General features: G+C 47.7%; 1 protein-coding gene across 2 annotated transcripts in view; it reads right to left on the reverse strand.

Moving 5' to 3' along the window:
• Window positions 1-16,823, reverse strand: part of LOC146830254 (E3 ubiquitin-protein ligase TRIM39-like) — a 420,317-nt gene that overhangs the window by 243,937 nt on the left and 159,557 nt on the right. For both annotated transcript variants that reach the window (XM_085604455.1, XM_085604454.1), the window contains exon 2: window positions 11,280-11,375. In XM_085604455.1, coding sequence (XP_085460581.1) covers window positions 11,280-11,375 — 96 coding nt within the window. The remainder of the gene's footprint in view (window positions 1-11,279; window positions 11,376-16,823) is intronic.

Genomic DNA, 16,823 nt, shown 5'->3' on the forward strand with positions numbered 1-16,823 from the left:
AGAGTCCCTTATCGTGTCTCAAGTACGGAGCACTAGATCCCCACCAAGTAGGCACGTGAAGTAAACCAACAACAAATGGTGCGCACACTCTCTTGTGTCACCTACCTGAAGCAGCGACCCCTTGACAAATTCACGGGGTCGCTGTTGATGGACTCATACTTGATTTAGCCCTGATCAAGTTCTCCTAAAGAGAACGAAACGCGTTGGCTGAAACATAATGTTTTGAAATTTCATTAGAATATATAAATAAAGATTTCTGAAATTCTCACTATCTTTTTCTGGACTTAGTCACTCTGTGCACGCCCACTACTTGCTTTAAAAGGATCTGGATCACAGTGGCATCACTGGACGGTTGATGCCTGGGCTTGTTGCGCAAGACTTCTATCAAATTTGAAACTGGCACGAGGTGCAGGAACATTAGTCCACCGTCTAATCTGTTTTCTACTCTGACAATCCTTCCCCGATCCTGTGTACCACTTCCTTCTTCCTTTCCAGCCTATAAGGCATCTACTAAGGGAAAGGGGGCGGATCCTGCATGACTGAAACGCTAGTCAGTGCATCCCTAGTGCCCCCGGGGTCCCCACCCTCAGTTACCACGTGGGACTCGCCACACTCACATTTTGATTGTTCATTTTAATGACTTTGAATATTCTGAAAGGAGCACTTAAGCTGCACCCAGACAAAGGTTAGGGTGAGAGCAATAATCGCTTCGAGGGAGCAGAGAACAGGAGCAGGGAGAAATGAAGAAGAATGTTGCAAATACCTTTTCCTTTTCAAAGGCCAAAAGACAGGTACATCAGACTGCCTGATGATCGATTTGTTTAAAGACACCATACCTGTTGAAGGTTTAGAGAGAGAGAGACAACAGCAGTCTTCAGACAGAACACTAACTCAGCTGTTCCACTAGGTATGTGAGTGAAAGATGAGGCCACTTAAGGAAACTCACAAGCCTCCTTTTTGTGCTAAGATTAAATTGTTGCAATTGTTTTGGGCATTCTCGTTATTGGCTGCTATTGTCGCCATTATTCTGTCCCAATTATACCCATTTATATGCACTATAATTAGTTTCTGAGTTTAATAAAAGTCATAGAAGCATATTCTTAGGGGGAAATGCACAAACATTTTGCGCTGGTTAGCATCACAAAAGTGATGCTAACCAGCGCGAAATGGTCTTTTTGCTATTTACTTTCCAGCGCAAAACTTATTTTGCGCTGGAAAGCACCCCCAAAGTAGCACGAAGCACTGCTTTGCGTTACTTAGCGCGGAGGGGGCGTTACATGGGTGGTACATGGGCCTTCTCATGCAACCACCCATGCCTTTTGACGCAAAATCATATTTACAAAGATTTGTAGACATGGTTTTGAACCAAAAGTTAATGCCCCTTCAAAGGAGGTGCTAACAGAAGAAATGTTTTTATTTCTCTGTTCTTTCCCTACTTTGTATCGTGCTGCACTGTGCAGCACGATACAAAGTGGGAAAAGCTTTGCATTGTATCTGGGCACCGCACTTTGTACAGGAAGGGTGCCCTTTCTGTACAAAACCTATGCTAGACTCATGCACACACCCTAGCGCTATGGCGCACGGCAGCTGAAACTAGCACCGGCGCAACGGAAAGGGGAGGAGAGAGCCATATCTCTGAAGATGTGGCGCTCTCCTGCTCCCTTCCCGTTGCGCTACGCAGCACAGGCTCGCGGGGGGCTGCGCTGCATTGCATGAGTTTTTTGTAAATCTTCCCCTAGGTGTGTATTCTTGTGTGTCTATTCATGATGACAGTAGGCTTGGAACCTACTGATAACAAGTACTCACAGGACTGATCGTTACTTAGGAACCACCCTCCTTAATTCATTTGTGGCTGGTTTGTGGTTACAATCCACCAGGCTCTCTGTCTCATGTTGGTTTGTTGACTGCGTCTGTGCTGCCAGGAAACCTAGAGATCCCAAAGCTCAGTAAGTATTCCGGATAGCTTCACAAAACATATCAACTTAGTCCACCATAACGCGCTCACCATTTAAGGACCACTATTGAGTAGAGGAGAAGAGTTATAGGGCCGCTGGGGCTGTATAAGAAATTTAGCATTTCTAGTTCCTTTAGAAGGGCCCACTCGATGTGAAAAGGCCTAATACTACCAATATACGGCTGCCATGTCCATCCCCCTCCAAAAACCGATCGATCGGGTGCAGCTATCAAAGGCAATTCTCAGGGTTTCTTTGCTGAAATGAAGCTATTTGCTATGGATTAAAGCCTGTCAAGATAGTGTTTGGGGATCTCATAGGGGTAGGTCTGAAATACAGACAGACGTTTAGGAAACAGGATCGGCTGATGCAGTGAAATCCTCCTACGTATATTGAGGGGTAGTCTGCTGCAATTAGGATTCGTACTTATGATACGGTGTCTCAGGGGTACGAGGTTTAATTCTCAGCTGTGTGTGGACTCAAACATTAAGTGTATCCCAAGAGATTTAAATTGAGAAACGGTAGCAATGTTAAGGAAATTGAAAAAATAACGAAAATCAAAGGAAATATTTTAAAGGAAAGATCATTTTAAGGAAAAGTCCAAAATGACATTAAACTTGGGTGGAGTTTAGGAGTACTGAGGGTTTTTGGAGTTTTGGAATGGGTTATGTTTAGGGTGATGAGAGTTTTTTAGGGGTCAGGAATAATTGGCGTTAGGGAATAGAAAGGGATTTTTAGGGTTCAGAGATGAGTGGAGTGTGGAGGTGGTGAGGGGTTTTTAGGGTTTATGGATGGGCGGAGTGTAAGGTAATTGAGGGGTTTTAGGGTTCATGGATAGGCAGTATTTAGGGCTCTTGATGAGTTTTAAAGTACATTGATGGCATCGGCTGGGGATGAGAAGAGTTTTTAGGGTTCATGATGGGGTGGAGTTTAGTGTGGTGAGGGATTTTAAGGACTGAGGGATGGGTGGAGTTTAGATGTAGAAAGGGCTTTTTAGAGTTCAGGGACGAATAGTTCAGGGTGATGAGGAGTTCTTATGGGTCTTAAATGGCTGGTGTTTAAGGGCGGTGAGGGTTTTTTAGACATTAGGAAAGGGTGGAGTTTGGGTGTGCTGGGGTGATTTAAGGCATATAGGATGAGTGGGGTTTAGGTGTAGAAAGGGGATTTTAGGGTTCAGGAAAGCGTGGAGTTAGGGGTAGTGAGAGATATTACGGGTCAGGGATGGAGGATTTCTGGGGTAGAAAGGGCTTTTAGGCTTTGAAGGATGAGAATAGTTTAGGTGTGGTGAGGGGATTTAGGGGCAGGGATTAATGGTGTTCAGGGGTTGTGAGCGGTCAGCGATGGATGGTGTTTGCGGGTGGTGATGGGTCAGTGAATTAAAAGCATCCAAAGTAATTGTTTGGCAATGTAAATGATATAAATATGAAATAATGTCCCCTAAAGGAAAGCATGAAATAAATATCTACAACCAGGGCTTTAAGTGGGCCGGATCTCACCGGTGCTGAGCACTGGCAGTTTTTTAAAGGGGGCCTTGAAACGGGTCCCTATCGGTCTCTGTTTTGTGCCCTGGCACAGGCGGTACTTCTTTTTTCCTGACTGCAGACAGCAGGCACATCATGTGCGCTGCTCACTTCTCGCTAGTGGAGAAGTTATGGCATGACGTCATGCCAGCTGAGCGTTGTAGGGGAAGGGAAATCCTTTAAAGAGAGTCATTTTCTCTATGGATTTCCCTTCTCTTTTTGAAACTCAGGAGCAGCAACATTGTGTGGTGTCACCAGGGTTTTGGCAAAATCCCCCCTTCATTTTTTAGCCTAATTATGCTGTGTACTGCCTTTGTGTTCTGATGCATTTTAATATCGCTAGAGCATTTGAACTATTTGGTCACTTACTTTGCTTCTTTGTACATTCCGGCGGCGGTCCCTGGTCCACCACAGCTTGTGCTGTTTGAGTGGATGGAGAGACGTGGCTCCGCCCTGTTTTTTTTCTTTACTTCCGCTACTGGGGAGTTATTTAAACTGAATGCCGGCACGGCCGCGCAGCCTAAACCTGTTCCAAGCCTCATGGGTGCGACGTGATGACAGCTACTCTACGCAGCACGTGCACTGAATACAACTGGACGCTAGGAGCCACAGACCTAAGGGAGGGCAAAAAGGAACAGATTGGGCCGTCTAATAAGATTAGGGCGTGCCTTATAAACTGCAGATCCTTATCTAAACATGCAGAGGATCTGTGGCTGCTAATGGCTGGAAATGAGGTGAAGGTTTTGTTTCTAACTGAAGCATGGCTGAAGGATGATACCCTTGCTACAGTAGCGCTAGCTTTGCCTTCCGGGTTTAAACTATGCTGCGTTAATAGGGCGGGAGACAAAAGGGGAGGCTGAGTAGCGATTGTCTTTAAAGACTCCTGGGGCATAGCCTCTTCAGCATTGGGTAATATGGGCATGGATGAGGGCCTTAATTTCTGCATCCATACTGGCCCCTCTACCTCCTCCCTAGGCCTACTGATATATAGGCCTCCTGACTGTCCACCTGATATACACCTGGAATTATGCAACTTCATTGCACAGAAATCCCTTCTATCCTCTAATTTTACGGTATTAGGGGATTTTAATTTGCACATAAATGACCGCACTTGTGTCCCAGCAATGCAGATGGTCTCCTTGATGGAAGGTGCGAATCTGCCCCAACTTGTGAAATTCCCTACCCACAAAGCTGGCCATACCATTGACCTGATATTCTCCAATATCTCGTCCATGAAAACTGAAGAGCCATACCAGGTGGTTTGGTGAGACCATTTCCCATTTCTTTCTCTTTTAATCTGGCTAAGCCAGACGTATCTGAAAGTGACAGATACTTTTTAAAGAGAAACTGGAAGAAGCTGACAGCCGCATACTTGAGCCTGATTTTATTAGCTAGCCAACCGCCCCTGTCCCTTGACCCTAATGTAGACACTCTGGCCCTTCATGACTGGATTGCCGCCGCAGTAGAGTCATCGGCACCAGCGAGAGTTACTAGATCTATGAGGAAAACCCCCTCAGCCCCCCGGTTCTCGGAGTCACTTAGGGCTATGAAAAGTAAGTGCATGTGCTTGGAACGTTCCTGGAGGGTGGATTATGACGCCTCTGCCAAAATGATTTATAAGAAATCCTTAAAGGCTATGCACAAACTCATGAGGGAGGCAAGAAGAGATCACATTGCCAAGTGTATTGACTCTTCTGATAAACCGGTAAAAGCTATCTTTAAGGTGGTCAACTCCTTCCTCAAACCCTGTGAGCTGGTCATTGATGCCCAGTCATCGACGGCACTGTGCGAGAGAATTTCAATCTTTTTCAATGATGAAATCAGCAACGTTTATAACTCTTTTGCAGCCACTACCACTACATCCAAATCCGACGTGGCAGTTAGGCATGCACCCTTGTCTCTCTTCTCCGCCTTTGCCCCCATCTCGCAAGGGTCGGCCCTTAGTCCGCTCCTATTTAACATATACTTGGCCCCGTTATTTACTTTGATAGCCAACTGGAGAGTGAAGGCGATTTCTTAAGCAAACGACACCCAGCTGGTCTTCCCATTTAAGGATCAGACTGAAGACTCTTTCAAGTGCTTCAAAGGCTGCTTAAAGGACATTGCAGGCTGGATGAATAACAATAAACTTAAGTTGAATGCCGACAAAACCGAAGTGATGTTTTTTTGGCAAATACCAGCCACCGCCGCCCGCCCTCTGGTGGCCTGAAGAAATGGGTCCGCCACCTGCACCTGCGGGCAAGGCAAAAAATCTGGGTGTAAAATGGCATGTTGACCTATCCTTCTTGGCTCAAATTCAGCAGGTCACAGCTACCTGTTTTCGTAGCCTGAGAAACCTGCGGAAATGTATTCATTTGCTGCCAGAGAGCTGCCGCAGGACTGTAATCCACGCTACAGTAACTGCCCGCCTGGACTATGCTAACGGCCTTTACACTGGCTAACCGGCCTACCTCGTAAAGACACTCCAGATGGTCCAAAATGCGGCTGCGAGATTAATCAAACATGTTCCTATTCGGAAACACATCTCTCCGCATATTAGAGACCTACACTGGCTACCTGTAGCCAAGAGAATCAAATTTAAGGCCCTGACACTCGCCTTCCAGGCATTTCTCGGATCATGCCCTGCGTATCTGAAACAGAGGCTGGGTGTTTACACGCAGTCATGTGTTTTGAGATCCTGCTCCAAGAATTTACTCTGCACCTCCCGCGTGAAGAAAACCAGGCTGAGTGGCAGATCATTTACGTTTGGGGCATCTAAATTGTGGAATTCCATCCCCAACTCCTTACGACAGATATCCTCTGAAACTCAGTTCGGGAAGGCAGTCAAAACCTGGCTTTTCAACCTAGCTTAATTTATTCACTCTTTGTTCACCTGTTGCTACAGCGCCGGGACACCTCTTCGGAGGTAGCTGTTCGCGCTTAATAAATGGCAGTATTATTATTATTATTATTATTAAGTGGAAGGTTTTTCATTATATACAAGCCATAGTTGCTGCTTATTTATCTTATGCAACTAACAACCATTGACAAAGCCCATGGTTGTGACTTGTTGCAGGTATGATGTTACTTGTTGTATCATATATCTGGATGCAATGACAGAAACAGCAAAATACAAGTCGAACGGCACAGTATGCTAAGCACAGATGTCTCGCTAACGTGTTTTAAAGCCACGCCCTCAATTACATTGGCCATGCCCCTCTGAGAGACCCCCCAAGTTTTTTCATCCCATTTAAAGCCCTGTCTACAAAAACACTGTTTCTGAAAGTAAGACCAGCAACCATTGCACTTAAAAAATGAGCATTCACAAGCCAATTTCGACCAAAAAGACATTATATCAATTGTTTCTATGAAAAGGTAAATGCCATTTATTCTTAAAATTTCCATTAAACAGTTTAGATGAAATGGTTTCTCATTAACAGTATTCCTTGAAACAGTTTTTCCATGAAATCACATACAACCGTGCATGTCACCCCACATGTACGTAGCTGAGTTTGCCCTGCAGTGGAATCAGACTGGATTTATTCCAGTTCACTTGCAGTCCAGATGCCGGCCCATATTAGTTCAGCATTTGCAGGAGTCTCCGAACTGTCCACCTCAGATGTCAGATAAAAATGAATAGGTCGTCTGCATATAGAGAAATATGGTCTTCATAATCCCCTCCTACTGGAACCCTTGCCTTGTTCCTCTTTTGATATTGAATGCAGAGGATGAAATGCAACGGATTCTAACTCTGGCCACTGAATAACTTTAATTACAAGAAAAAGTATGGCCTGAAGTTCAATCGAGTTGCAACCTGCTGCATAAAGGCAGCCTCCAGGAAATCAAGGCCTATTCAAAATCAATGAACATTAGTGCAGAGGGAATGGATAATCCGGTATTCACATGAGTGCAGTCTGAACTCTTCAGATGCGATGCCTAGAGTCCCTGTTTGAAATGATGCAATTTTTGTCTCTGTTGGCTAATGCATTGGTGAGGACCTTGACTTGAACTAAAACTAATGAAATTGGTCTATACCATTGATGGAGGTCAGGTGATTTGCCTGGTTTTAGAAGGACTGTTATTGTAACTGATTAAAGAGCTCAGGCAAAGACCTAGTCGATCTGGCATCTTCGAACATACTTAATAGGAGAGGTGAAGTAAGCGATGCAAACTGCTGAAAGAGCTCCATCAGAACTCCTTTTAGGCCTGGGAGTTTACTGGTTTACATCTCAGCCAAAGCATTGGTGAGCTCATCTTCAGTGCTTGAAGATTCAAGTTCATAACAAAAGTCATTGGATGTACCTTGATGTGGAAGGCCACCTATCAGGAGACAGATGTTCTTTCTTGGAAACAAATGTCATTGGATGGACCTTGATGTGGAAGACCACCTATCAGGGGAGACAGATGTTTTAACTTGGAAACAAATGTCATTGGATGGACCTTGATGTGGAACACCACCTATCAGGGGAGACAGATGTTTTATCTTGGAAGCGAATGTCATTGGATGGACCTTGATGTGGAAGACCACCTATCGGGGGAGACAAATGTTCTATCTTGTGAATAGGTCTGGCGTCATACAAGGATTGATAGTAGTCTGCGAACACTTAGGTTATCTCGAAGTGTTGCAGGGATTCTGCTCAGAAACAGTACTATAGACCATACCACCTCAGTACCATGAGCCCGAGTCTGACTATTATTAGTGCCTCACTTGCCCTCCTAACCTTACCAGAGAGACAAGTGAATTGACACCCCAGAGCACAATACTCCGAACCCTCTCAGCGATCATAGTAAGAGGACACACCCTTTCTCCCTCTCACTCGTACTTGTCCAGTAAAAGATAAACAAGAGACACGCAGGAAGCTTATAATATTTATTTAACCTATCATGCTTCAAAATGTAGTATTTGTGCCACAATTAGAAAACAAATGCCTATGAAAAATACTGTTAGCATGGTTAATAAACCGTATACCATGAAAAGTCCTGTCATGTTATAAGACAGAGTAGCATAAACTCCCCTCCCCTTCTACTGAAGCTAAATGATTACATATCAAACATATCAAAGATCTCTGGGATTAGTGGCGGACCCCGTACCTTAGCATACATAGGTGGATGTTCTACATCTCAGCTGATACAATGTTCTCCTCTCAGAATTCTAGAATTGTCGCTCCATATGTGTTTTTTGAACTTCTGTGCTCATCTATATGACAAGACATGGATGCTCATAAAAAACAGCTGCATTCTTGTGTTATGCCTAGGTACTAGTGCCTGACCATAAAGAATTATAAAGGACATTGTTATTTGACCTTGTATGTGGTGTTCAGACTAAATCCCAGGAAAAGAACAGAACATGAAAACACATGCAGGTTCTGTGTGAAAGTACAATGTGGCTCAAAGGCAAGCGGATTTATATAGTAAAGTGTGCATAGGAAAATGCAGCCTATGATGTGCACAGTTAGGCTAATATAGGGAAATCTACAGTGGGCCATGCAGGAAACACATGACAGAGAGTATCTGTTGACAATGTTACGGAAATGTCTCGGATACAGGGGACTATTCTAGAAGTGGTCTGTCTCTCTGTCAACCAGTACAACAGTTTACTCGATTTATCCCACATCTCATATACTCTCCTTGGAGTTGTTATCCATGTTAATCTAGTTGTGCCTAACGTCAATTATCGGTGGGATTATCTTGAGATCTGTAGTTCTCATAGTAGTGAGGTCTCATTAGTAGACAGGCATTCACATTCAAGTCTGAGTATGTTTGTTTTAGTATTGCTAACGCCTGCGTCTTTCAATTTGTGTTTGTGGTCTGTATAGGATTTGGGTTTCCCCCTAATTACCGTTTTAAGGGCTTCCCATGATGTACAACAGCTGGCCTCACAAAATAATCACTTGCGGTGGATCTCCGCTGGTCCAACAGTTCGTATACACCCATCAAGAACAGGAAGTAATCACTGACTGTGGATCTCCGCTGGTCCCACAGTTCCACAAGACTGATCACGAGAGGAAATAATCACAGACCTGGAGTCTCGGTTCTTCTAAACCCATCAAGAACAGGAAAGAATCACTGATACTGTACCTCAGCTGGTCCAAAAGTTCTACAAGACCAACCAGTAAATTTCATTATTCCTGCGTAAATCTGATTTGAGGTGGACATCTCTTACCCAACGAGAAAAACCCTTAGAAAATCCTAAGACTGACCCATCAAGGAGAGAAAACAACCACTGACGTTGAATCTCAGTTCTTCTAAATCCATCAAGAACATGATCTAATCACTGACACAGGACCTCAGCTGGTCCAATATTTCTCCAATCATAACTTTCATTATTCTTGACTAGAAATAATTTGAGAAGTACATCTCTTACCCAACGAGACAACATTGACATTGCTTAGTAAATCGTAAAATTGACCTAGCACCTTCACAATGCTGAAGGACATAATTTCAACCCCACAAAGGTCAACAAGGGCAACTCTCGACAACAAAAGGCCAACAACACAATACTGACTGCAATAACACATTCTCTCCATCATGCTCAGTACACCACCTCCAATGTAAAAAACGAAAAATATCACCTTAGGAGGCAAGTGACAAGCAGATACTGAGTGCACATCCTCAATAATGTAGATGAATTTCTGGAATCCTGATCTGTTCGTTTTGCCATTTTGGAATTCAGACTGTGAAAGCAGAACAACAGGGCAAAGACACACAGACAATTGCATACACACCGCCATGCACAGCTGCATATCTGCATGTACAAATTACTAACAGATAATTTCAGACAATTCATGCACAAAGCCGGTGACGCACACTCACACAGAGGCACGCACATAGCCACAAATTCGCACACAAACCTATAGACAAACAGGTACAAACAGACACAGTTAATTGCACGCCCACAAACAGATGACTAAAAACCCATACATACACACTCACAATTCATTGTTACCATGCACACACAAACACACAACAAACAGGAGCACAAACAGCAGACACAAACCTGCATGCACACACTTACAGCCAGATGCCTAGGATGTGTGCATACATACTGTGACACAGGCCACCATGGGATTACTGTGATAAGGTCGAGAGAGTCAGGGACATTTTAAGGATTTTGGGAGCCCTGGGTCAGTCGTACTTTGGAGACCCATGTTCTGAAGAGCTTTGAATTTATGATCCAGTTTCAGCTCTTTCATGCCCTCTTTTGACAAGTCACTGACAGTGCACAGGGACACTCGCCCTCATTCTAAATGTGTTTAAATCTAGTATTCAGGGAAAGTGACTTGGGTTTTAATATTGTAACATAGCAGCAGTTCACGAATATTACTGCAAATATTCTCTGTAACGCCCTTGCACTTCTCATATATGTTTTGATATGAAAGAAACTTTTTTGTATGAACGTTGCATGAAACAAACGCATATATCTGGAACTAGGTTGCTATTCTGGCAAATAAATTCAAGGAAAACGGTATTTAAAACCATCTGTTTAGGAATTATTCGAGGTCATCAGGTTAAGACTCTGCAGAACAGAGCTGGCTCTATCAGGGGGCCCTCTGAAAGGTTGGGGCCCTGGGCCCATGTCTTAAAGCGCCTCTGAGAGGAATACTTGTTTTTGAGCCTTTCATGAAGACCCCTGAAAAGATCTGGCCCTTGGTCCCCCCCCCCGGAAAGTGACTCTCCACACAGTATAATTACCTGGTGGAGGCACGACCCAGGCTGGAGGGTGAACCACTGGCCTCTCTGCATCTCTAGCCTAGACAGGCGCATGCACAGAGCTGCACACACACAATGACTGATCCTTAACTGCGCAGGACTCACGGCTGCCACTCACCCTCATGGTGTAATATTGTTCCTCTTCCTTGAGTTTAGACTCCAGCATGTATCTCATCTCTCCCCTCAGAGGACACAGCCAGTCCTGGAGGTTCACCTGCAGAGAGGAAAGAACACAAATGACAACTGTAGACCTGTAAAGTGAAATTATTCATACAGTAATGTTCACTACAAATCATTCAACCATATGCAGATTGAAAGTACCAGCCACTTATATCGTGATTATAGGCACAGTTTTTGAATTTAAAAGTATAATCCATACTTATCTGAAATATAAGCAACACGCCACACATGTACAGATTGTATCAGGTTGTTAGAGTCGGGGATCTCTGGTTGGCGCAAGGTTGCCCTTGTGTCAAGCAGGAAACCTCTCCTCCACGTCAGGGCGCAGGATAACCCCTTGCGAATGACCCTTGCTCACCCTCTAGGTGCATGGCGTGAGCAGCCAAGGCGATTCCTCAGGCGTTGTTGGTTAAGCACTTACAATCACACACACAGTAAATACATCAATCCCCCCAGAAACGGACACCAGACTTGGATATATATAAAAATACGCTTCTTTATGTAAAAATAGGTATATATCTCTCAGCAGACTTATCACAAGACCAATAACGTTTTCGCTATGCCACCAGGTTATAAAGCAGGCAAATGTTCTTTGTTCGTCGTCTCAAATGGATACTTTGTAGTCTCTCGCAAATGTTACTTGTGGTTACCAGTACTCACAGAGATCGGCTCCTGCGAACGGGGAAATAAGGCGTTGCGGGCCCCGAGCCCGATAATGGAACTTTCTTTCGTGAGGTGGAGAGTCGGCACAGGTCGGTGCGACTCTCAGCTTGAGAAGTGTTCTTGGGTCCTCGATCAGCGGGTGTGGGCAGGTAGGCAGGCGCGGCCAGCGACCCTCAGCACGACGGTGCAGGGGGGTCTCCACAGCGGGGGCGGCGCGGCCCGAGGAGTCCGGGGATAGCGAAGCGGGGTCACAGGGCACGGTCAGTGCAGCTGGATGACCCGGCGTAGATCACAGTCGTCGGACGGCTTCCGGCGGGAGGGGTGATAGCGCGTTCAGCGCGCTCCAGTGGCAGGCGGTGACAGGGGTGCAGGCGGCCTGGCCCGGGGACAGAGAGCGGCTCCGGACGGAGCGGGGCTCTCACGGGGTTACAGCAGGCGAGCTCCTGGGTGTCACGGCCCTAGGAGGGGCGATGAGGGGCGCAGTCTCTTTTCCAGCGGGATGCCCACACGGCTCGAATCGGAGGACGAGCAAAAGCACAGAGAACCCACTGGTCCTGGGGTTCAGTTCAGGGGGCAAGCTCAGATCAAGCCCTTGGAGAATGTTTCAAGCACAAAGCAGCAAAGTCTTTTCAGTAGTCTCTTCCTCTCCTTTCTCAGCAAGGCAAGCAGCAGGCCAGCTCCTCCAGCGTCTCCTTCTCCTTCTAGTCGGGCAGAGGTTCTTTGTGGTAAAACAGGATTCTGATTTCTTAGGAGCCAGGCTCCTACTTTTATACCATGATTCTTTTGTTCTTTAGCGCCAGGGGGCCTAGGCCTGGCTCAGTCCAGTTCTGGAGCACTTTGTTATGGTGACTCTGCTCTTTCCTTTCAGCAGCAGGGCAGAGACATCAGCCGCCCCACAGGGGGCGGCGCCGGCTTTGTGGTGGCAGAGCACAGGTCTATTCAAGAGTCAAGATGTACTCCTCCCACCCATCCTGGTGTCATCTCCCGGCCCACCACCTGGCAGCCAACCTGTCTCTGGGGATCCCCCCACCCTGCTCCTTACTGTTGCTAGGCAGAACACACACACACAGCAGAGGCGGACTGAGATGGTCAGGTCAGTAAATACTAACTTTCTAAAAGTAGTATTTACAAACCCAGGATATTAAAATAAACTTGACTACAAGAAGTATTTTATTATTCTGAGTTCAGGCATACTAAACTTGACACTCTACCATGCTCTCTGAGTCCACTGGGGTCACAGCGTTGGCGTGATCCCAGCAGCCCATTCTGGCCTATGGAGAGCAGGTAGCCTTCAATAGTGAAAAACGGAAAGGGTTGTAATTCACTACTAAGACATGCCACACACATCAGGGCATGTCCTACCTTATGCCTACAATGCACCCTGCCCTTGGGCCTACCAGAGGGGTGGCTAATATGTAGGTAAGGGAAGGTTTAGGGACTGGCAAGTGGGGGCACTTGCGCAGTCAGCGCGACGGTCCCGGACCGCGCACAGGGTCTGCGGTGGCAGACCCTAGACACATTTTACAAGGCCACTTCCTGTGGGTGGCGCAACCAGCGCTGCAAGCCCACCAGCAGCATTGGCATTCACAAGCCCTGGCACCCCTGGTGCCCTTTACTGGGGACTGACAGTGAATCCAATAAACCAATCGTGAACATCAATTACAGGTACACTTTACCTAGGGAGCACTTGCACTGCGGCACGGATTAGCCGTGGCGCAGTGCCCTGAGCGGACAACACCAGCAAAACAATCGAGGCACACCATCAAAAAGTGGAAGGGAAACTCACGCCAAGGTGCCAGGTCTAACACGTGTCCCTTCCAGCTGAAATGAGGGGAGAACTACCCTTGCCCAGGGGGTTCCTCGTCACTAAGGCGGAAATACCTGGACAGACCGTCAGCGTTGGCGTGATCTGTACCAGGACGGTGTTCCACCGTAAAGTCCATACCCTGTAGGGAGATGGACCACCTCAACAGCTTCGGGTTCTCACCCCTCATTTGCATCAACCATCTGAGGGGCCTGTGGTCCGTCGGAACCCGGAAGTGAGACCCAAACAAGTAGGGTCTTAGCTTCTTCAGCGCCCAGACCACAGCAAATGCTTCTCGCTCAATTGCACTCCACCTACTTTCCCGTGGAAGTAACCTCCTACTGATGAAGGCTACGGGTTGGTCCCAGCCCTCCTCAGTCATCTGTGAGAGAACAGCCCCTACACCATGCTCTGAAGCGTCTGTCTGCACTAGGAATTCCTTGGAGAAGTCAGGGGCCAAGAGCACGGGCGCCGTGCACATGGCAGTCTTCAGGGTGTCGAAAGCTTTCTGACAGGTGTCAGTCCAAATCACGTTCCTGGGCTGCTTCTTGGAAGTCAGCTCTGTCAAGGGGGCAACAATCGTTCCATAGCCCTTGACAAACCTCCTGTAGTACCCAGTGAGCCCCAGGAAGGCCCTCACTGCGGTCTGCGTCTTGGAGGGTTCCCAAGCCAGGATGGTCTCAATTTTGGGTTGCAAGGGTGCCACCTTGCCACTCCCCACTTGGTGTCCCAAGTACACCACGGAACCCTGCCCGATCTGGCACTTGCTGGCCTTGATCGTGAGGCCTGCTCGGCGCATAGCCATCAACACTTCCCAGAGGTGGTGCAGGTGTTCGGGCCAGGTGGCACTGAACACTGCGATGTCATCCAGGTAGGCGGCACTGAACGCATCCAGCCCAACCAGTACCTGGTTGACCAACCTCTGAAAGGTGGCAGGGGCATTCTTCATCCCAAATGGCATGACTCGGAACTGGAAGTGCCCATCTGGTGTAGAGAATGCTGACCTCTCTTTGGCCCCATCGGTCAAGGCGATCTGCCAGTACCCAGACGTTAAATCAAACGTGCTGAGGAACCGGGCAGCCCCCAGCCGATCAATGAGCTCATCAGCTCTGGGGGTGGGGTGCGCGTCAGTCTTCGTGACTGAATTGAGTCCTCTGTAGTCCACACAGAACCGGAGTTCAGGTGTGGCTCCCGGCGCAGCAGCTTTGGGGACCAAGACCACGGGGCTGGACCAAGGACTGCTGGAGGACTCAACCACCCCTAGCGCAAGCATTTTGGAGACCTCCTCCTTGATGCAAGCTCTGACCCTGTCAGTTACCCTGTAAGCCTTGTGCTTCACAGGTAAGCTGTCTCCTGTGTCCACATTATGGACGCACCAATCTGTGACACCAGGAAACAGGGAGAATCTGTCGGCAAACTGCCCCAGCAAGTGGCGGCAATCTTCCTGTTGTTCGGGCGTCAGGGTGGGTGAGAGGTTAACTCCATCCACTGACCCATCTTTCTCAGAGGCCACTAAGAGGTCAGGAAGAGGCTCGGTCTCCTCTTCCATTCCATCATCAGTGGCCAGCAGCATGCCCACTTCGGTCCTCTCTAAGTGGGGCTTAAGGCGGTTAACATGTAGGACCCTCAAAGGGTTCCTGGGAGACTGCATGTCCACCAAGTAGGTGATAGGACTTTTGTGCTCCACAACCTCAAATGGACCTGTCCACTTATCCTGAAGTGCACAAGGCTCCACTGGGGTCAAGACCCACACCTTTTGTCCAGGTTGAAGCTCTACCAGAGTGGCATTCCGGTCGTACCACCGCTTCATCTCCTCCTGGCTGGCTTCCAGATTTGCCTCAGCAAGTTGCCTGAAACGCCGAGTCTGGTTTCGGAAGGCCAGCATGTAACTGTATACATTCTGGGGAGGTTTCCTGGGAGATTGCTCCCAGCCTTCCTTTACCAAACTCAGAGGTCCTCTTACCGGGTGACCATACAGAAGCTCAAAGGGGCTGAATCCTAGAGACTTCTGTGCACCTCTCGGTAAGCGAAGAGCAGGCATGGCAAGAGGACGTCCCACTTACGCCTCATTGGACCGTCCAGGCCCATGATCATGCCTTTGAGGGTTCGGTTGAATCTCTCAACCAACCCATTTCCTTGGGGGTGGTAAGGAGTGGTGAACTTGTAAGTTACCCCACACTCCTTCCACAGGGATTTCATATATGTGGATATGAAATTGGTCCCCCTGTCGCTCACCACCTCTAGAGGGAATCCCACTCGGGAGAAAATTCCCATCAGTGCCCGTCCCACCACAGGGGCCGTCACTGTCCTCAGAGGGATGGCTTCAGGGTACCGGGTGGCATGGTCCACCAAGACCAGGATGAACCTGTTGCCCAGGGCTGTCTTGGGGTCCAGAGGCCCCACAATATCAATACCCACTCGTTGGAATGGCGTACCGACCACAGGGAAAGGTTGCAGAGGAGCCTTGTGCTTCCCTCCGCTCTTACCACTTGCCTGGCAAGTCTGACAGGTTCTGCAGTAGGAATCTGAATTCTTGTGCATTTGGGGCCAGTAAAAGTGGGTGACAAGCCTGTCATAGGTCTTGTCCATCCCCAAATGTCCTGCTAACGGCACATCATGAGCCAGCCCCAGTAGGAAGGTTCTGAACTTCTGGGGTACCACCAGCACACGGGCTGACCCAGGTTCAGCAGCCTTAGGCTCGGAATACAGGAGGTCACTCTCCCAGTACACGTAGTGTGTTTTGGCCTGAACACCATTGGCCTGGTCTGCAGCCTGCTGCCGCATACCCACGAGAGAAGGGCATTCTTTCTGCTCCCTGCAGAATTCCTCCCTGGAGGGACCTCCTTCTTGCTGCCAATGGGTCAGCTCAGGCAAGTCTCCCAGTTCGGCAATCTGTTCCCCGGTAGGCTCCAGAGCATCCCCCTCAGGGTCTACTTCCTCCTGGGCTGTGGGAACTTCGGGGGCCGGTTTCCCGCGCCTCCTGCGCCTTCTCCCTAAGGCCGGTTCCTGGACCTC

Source organism: Triturus cristatus, chromosome 5_1 (assembly GCF_964204655.1).
Source record: "Triturus cristatus chromosome 5_1, aTriCri1.1, whole genome shotgun sequence".
Taxonomy (NCBI): Eukaryota; Metazoa; Chordata; class Amphibia; order Caudata; family Salamandridae; genus Triturus; species Triturus cristatus.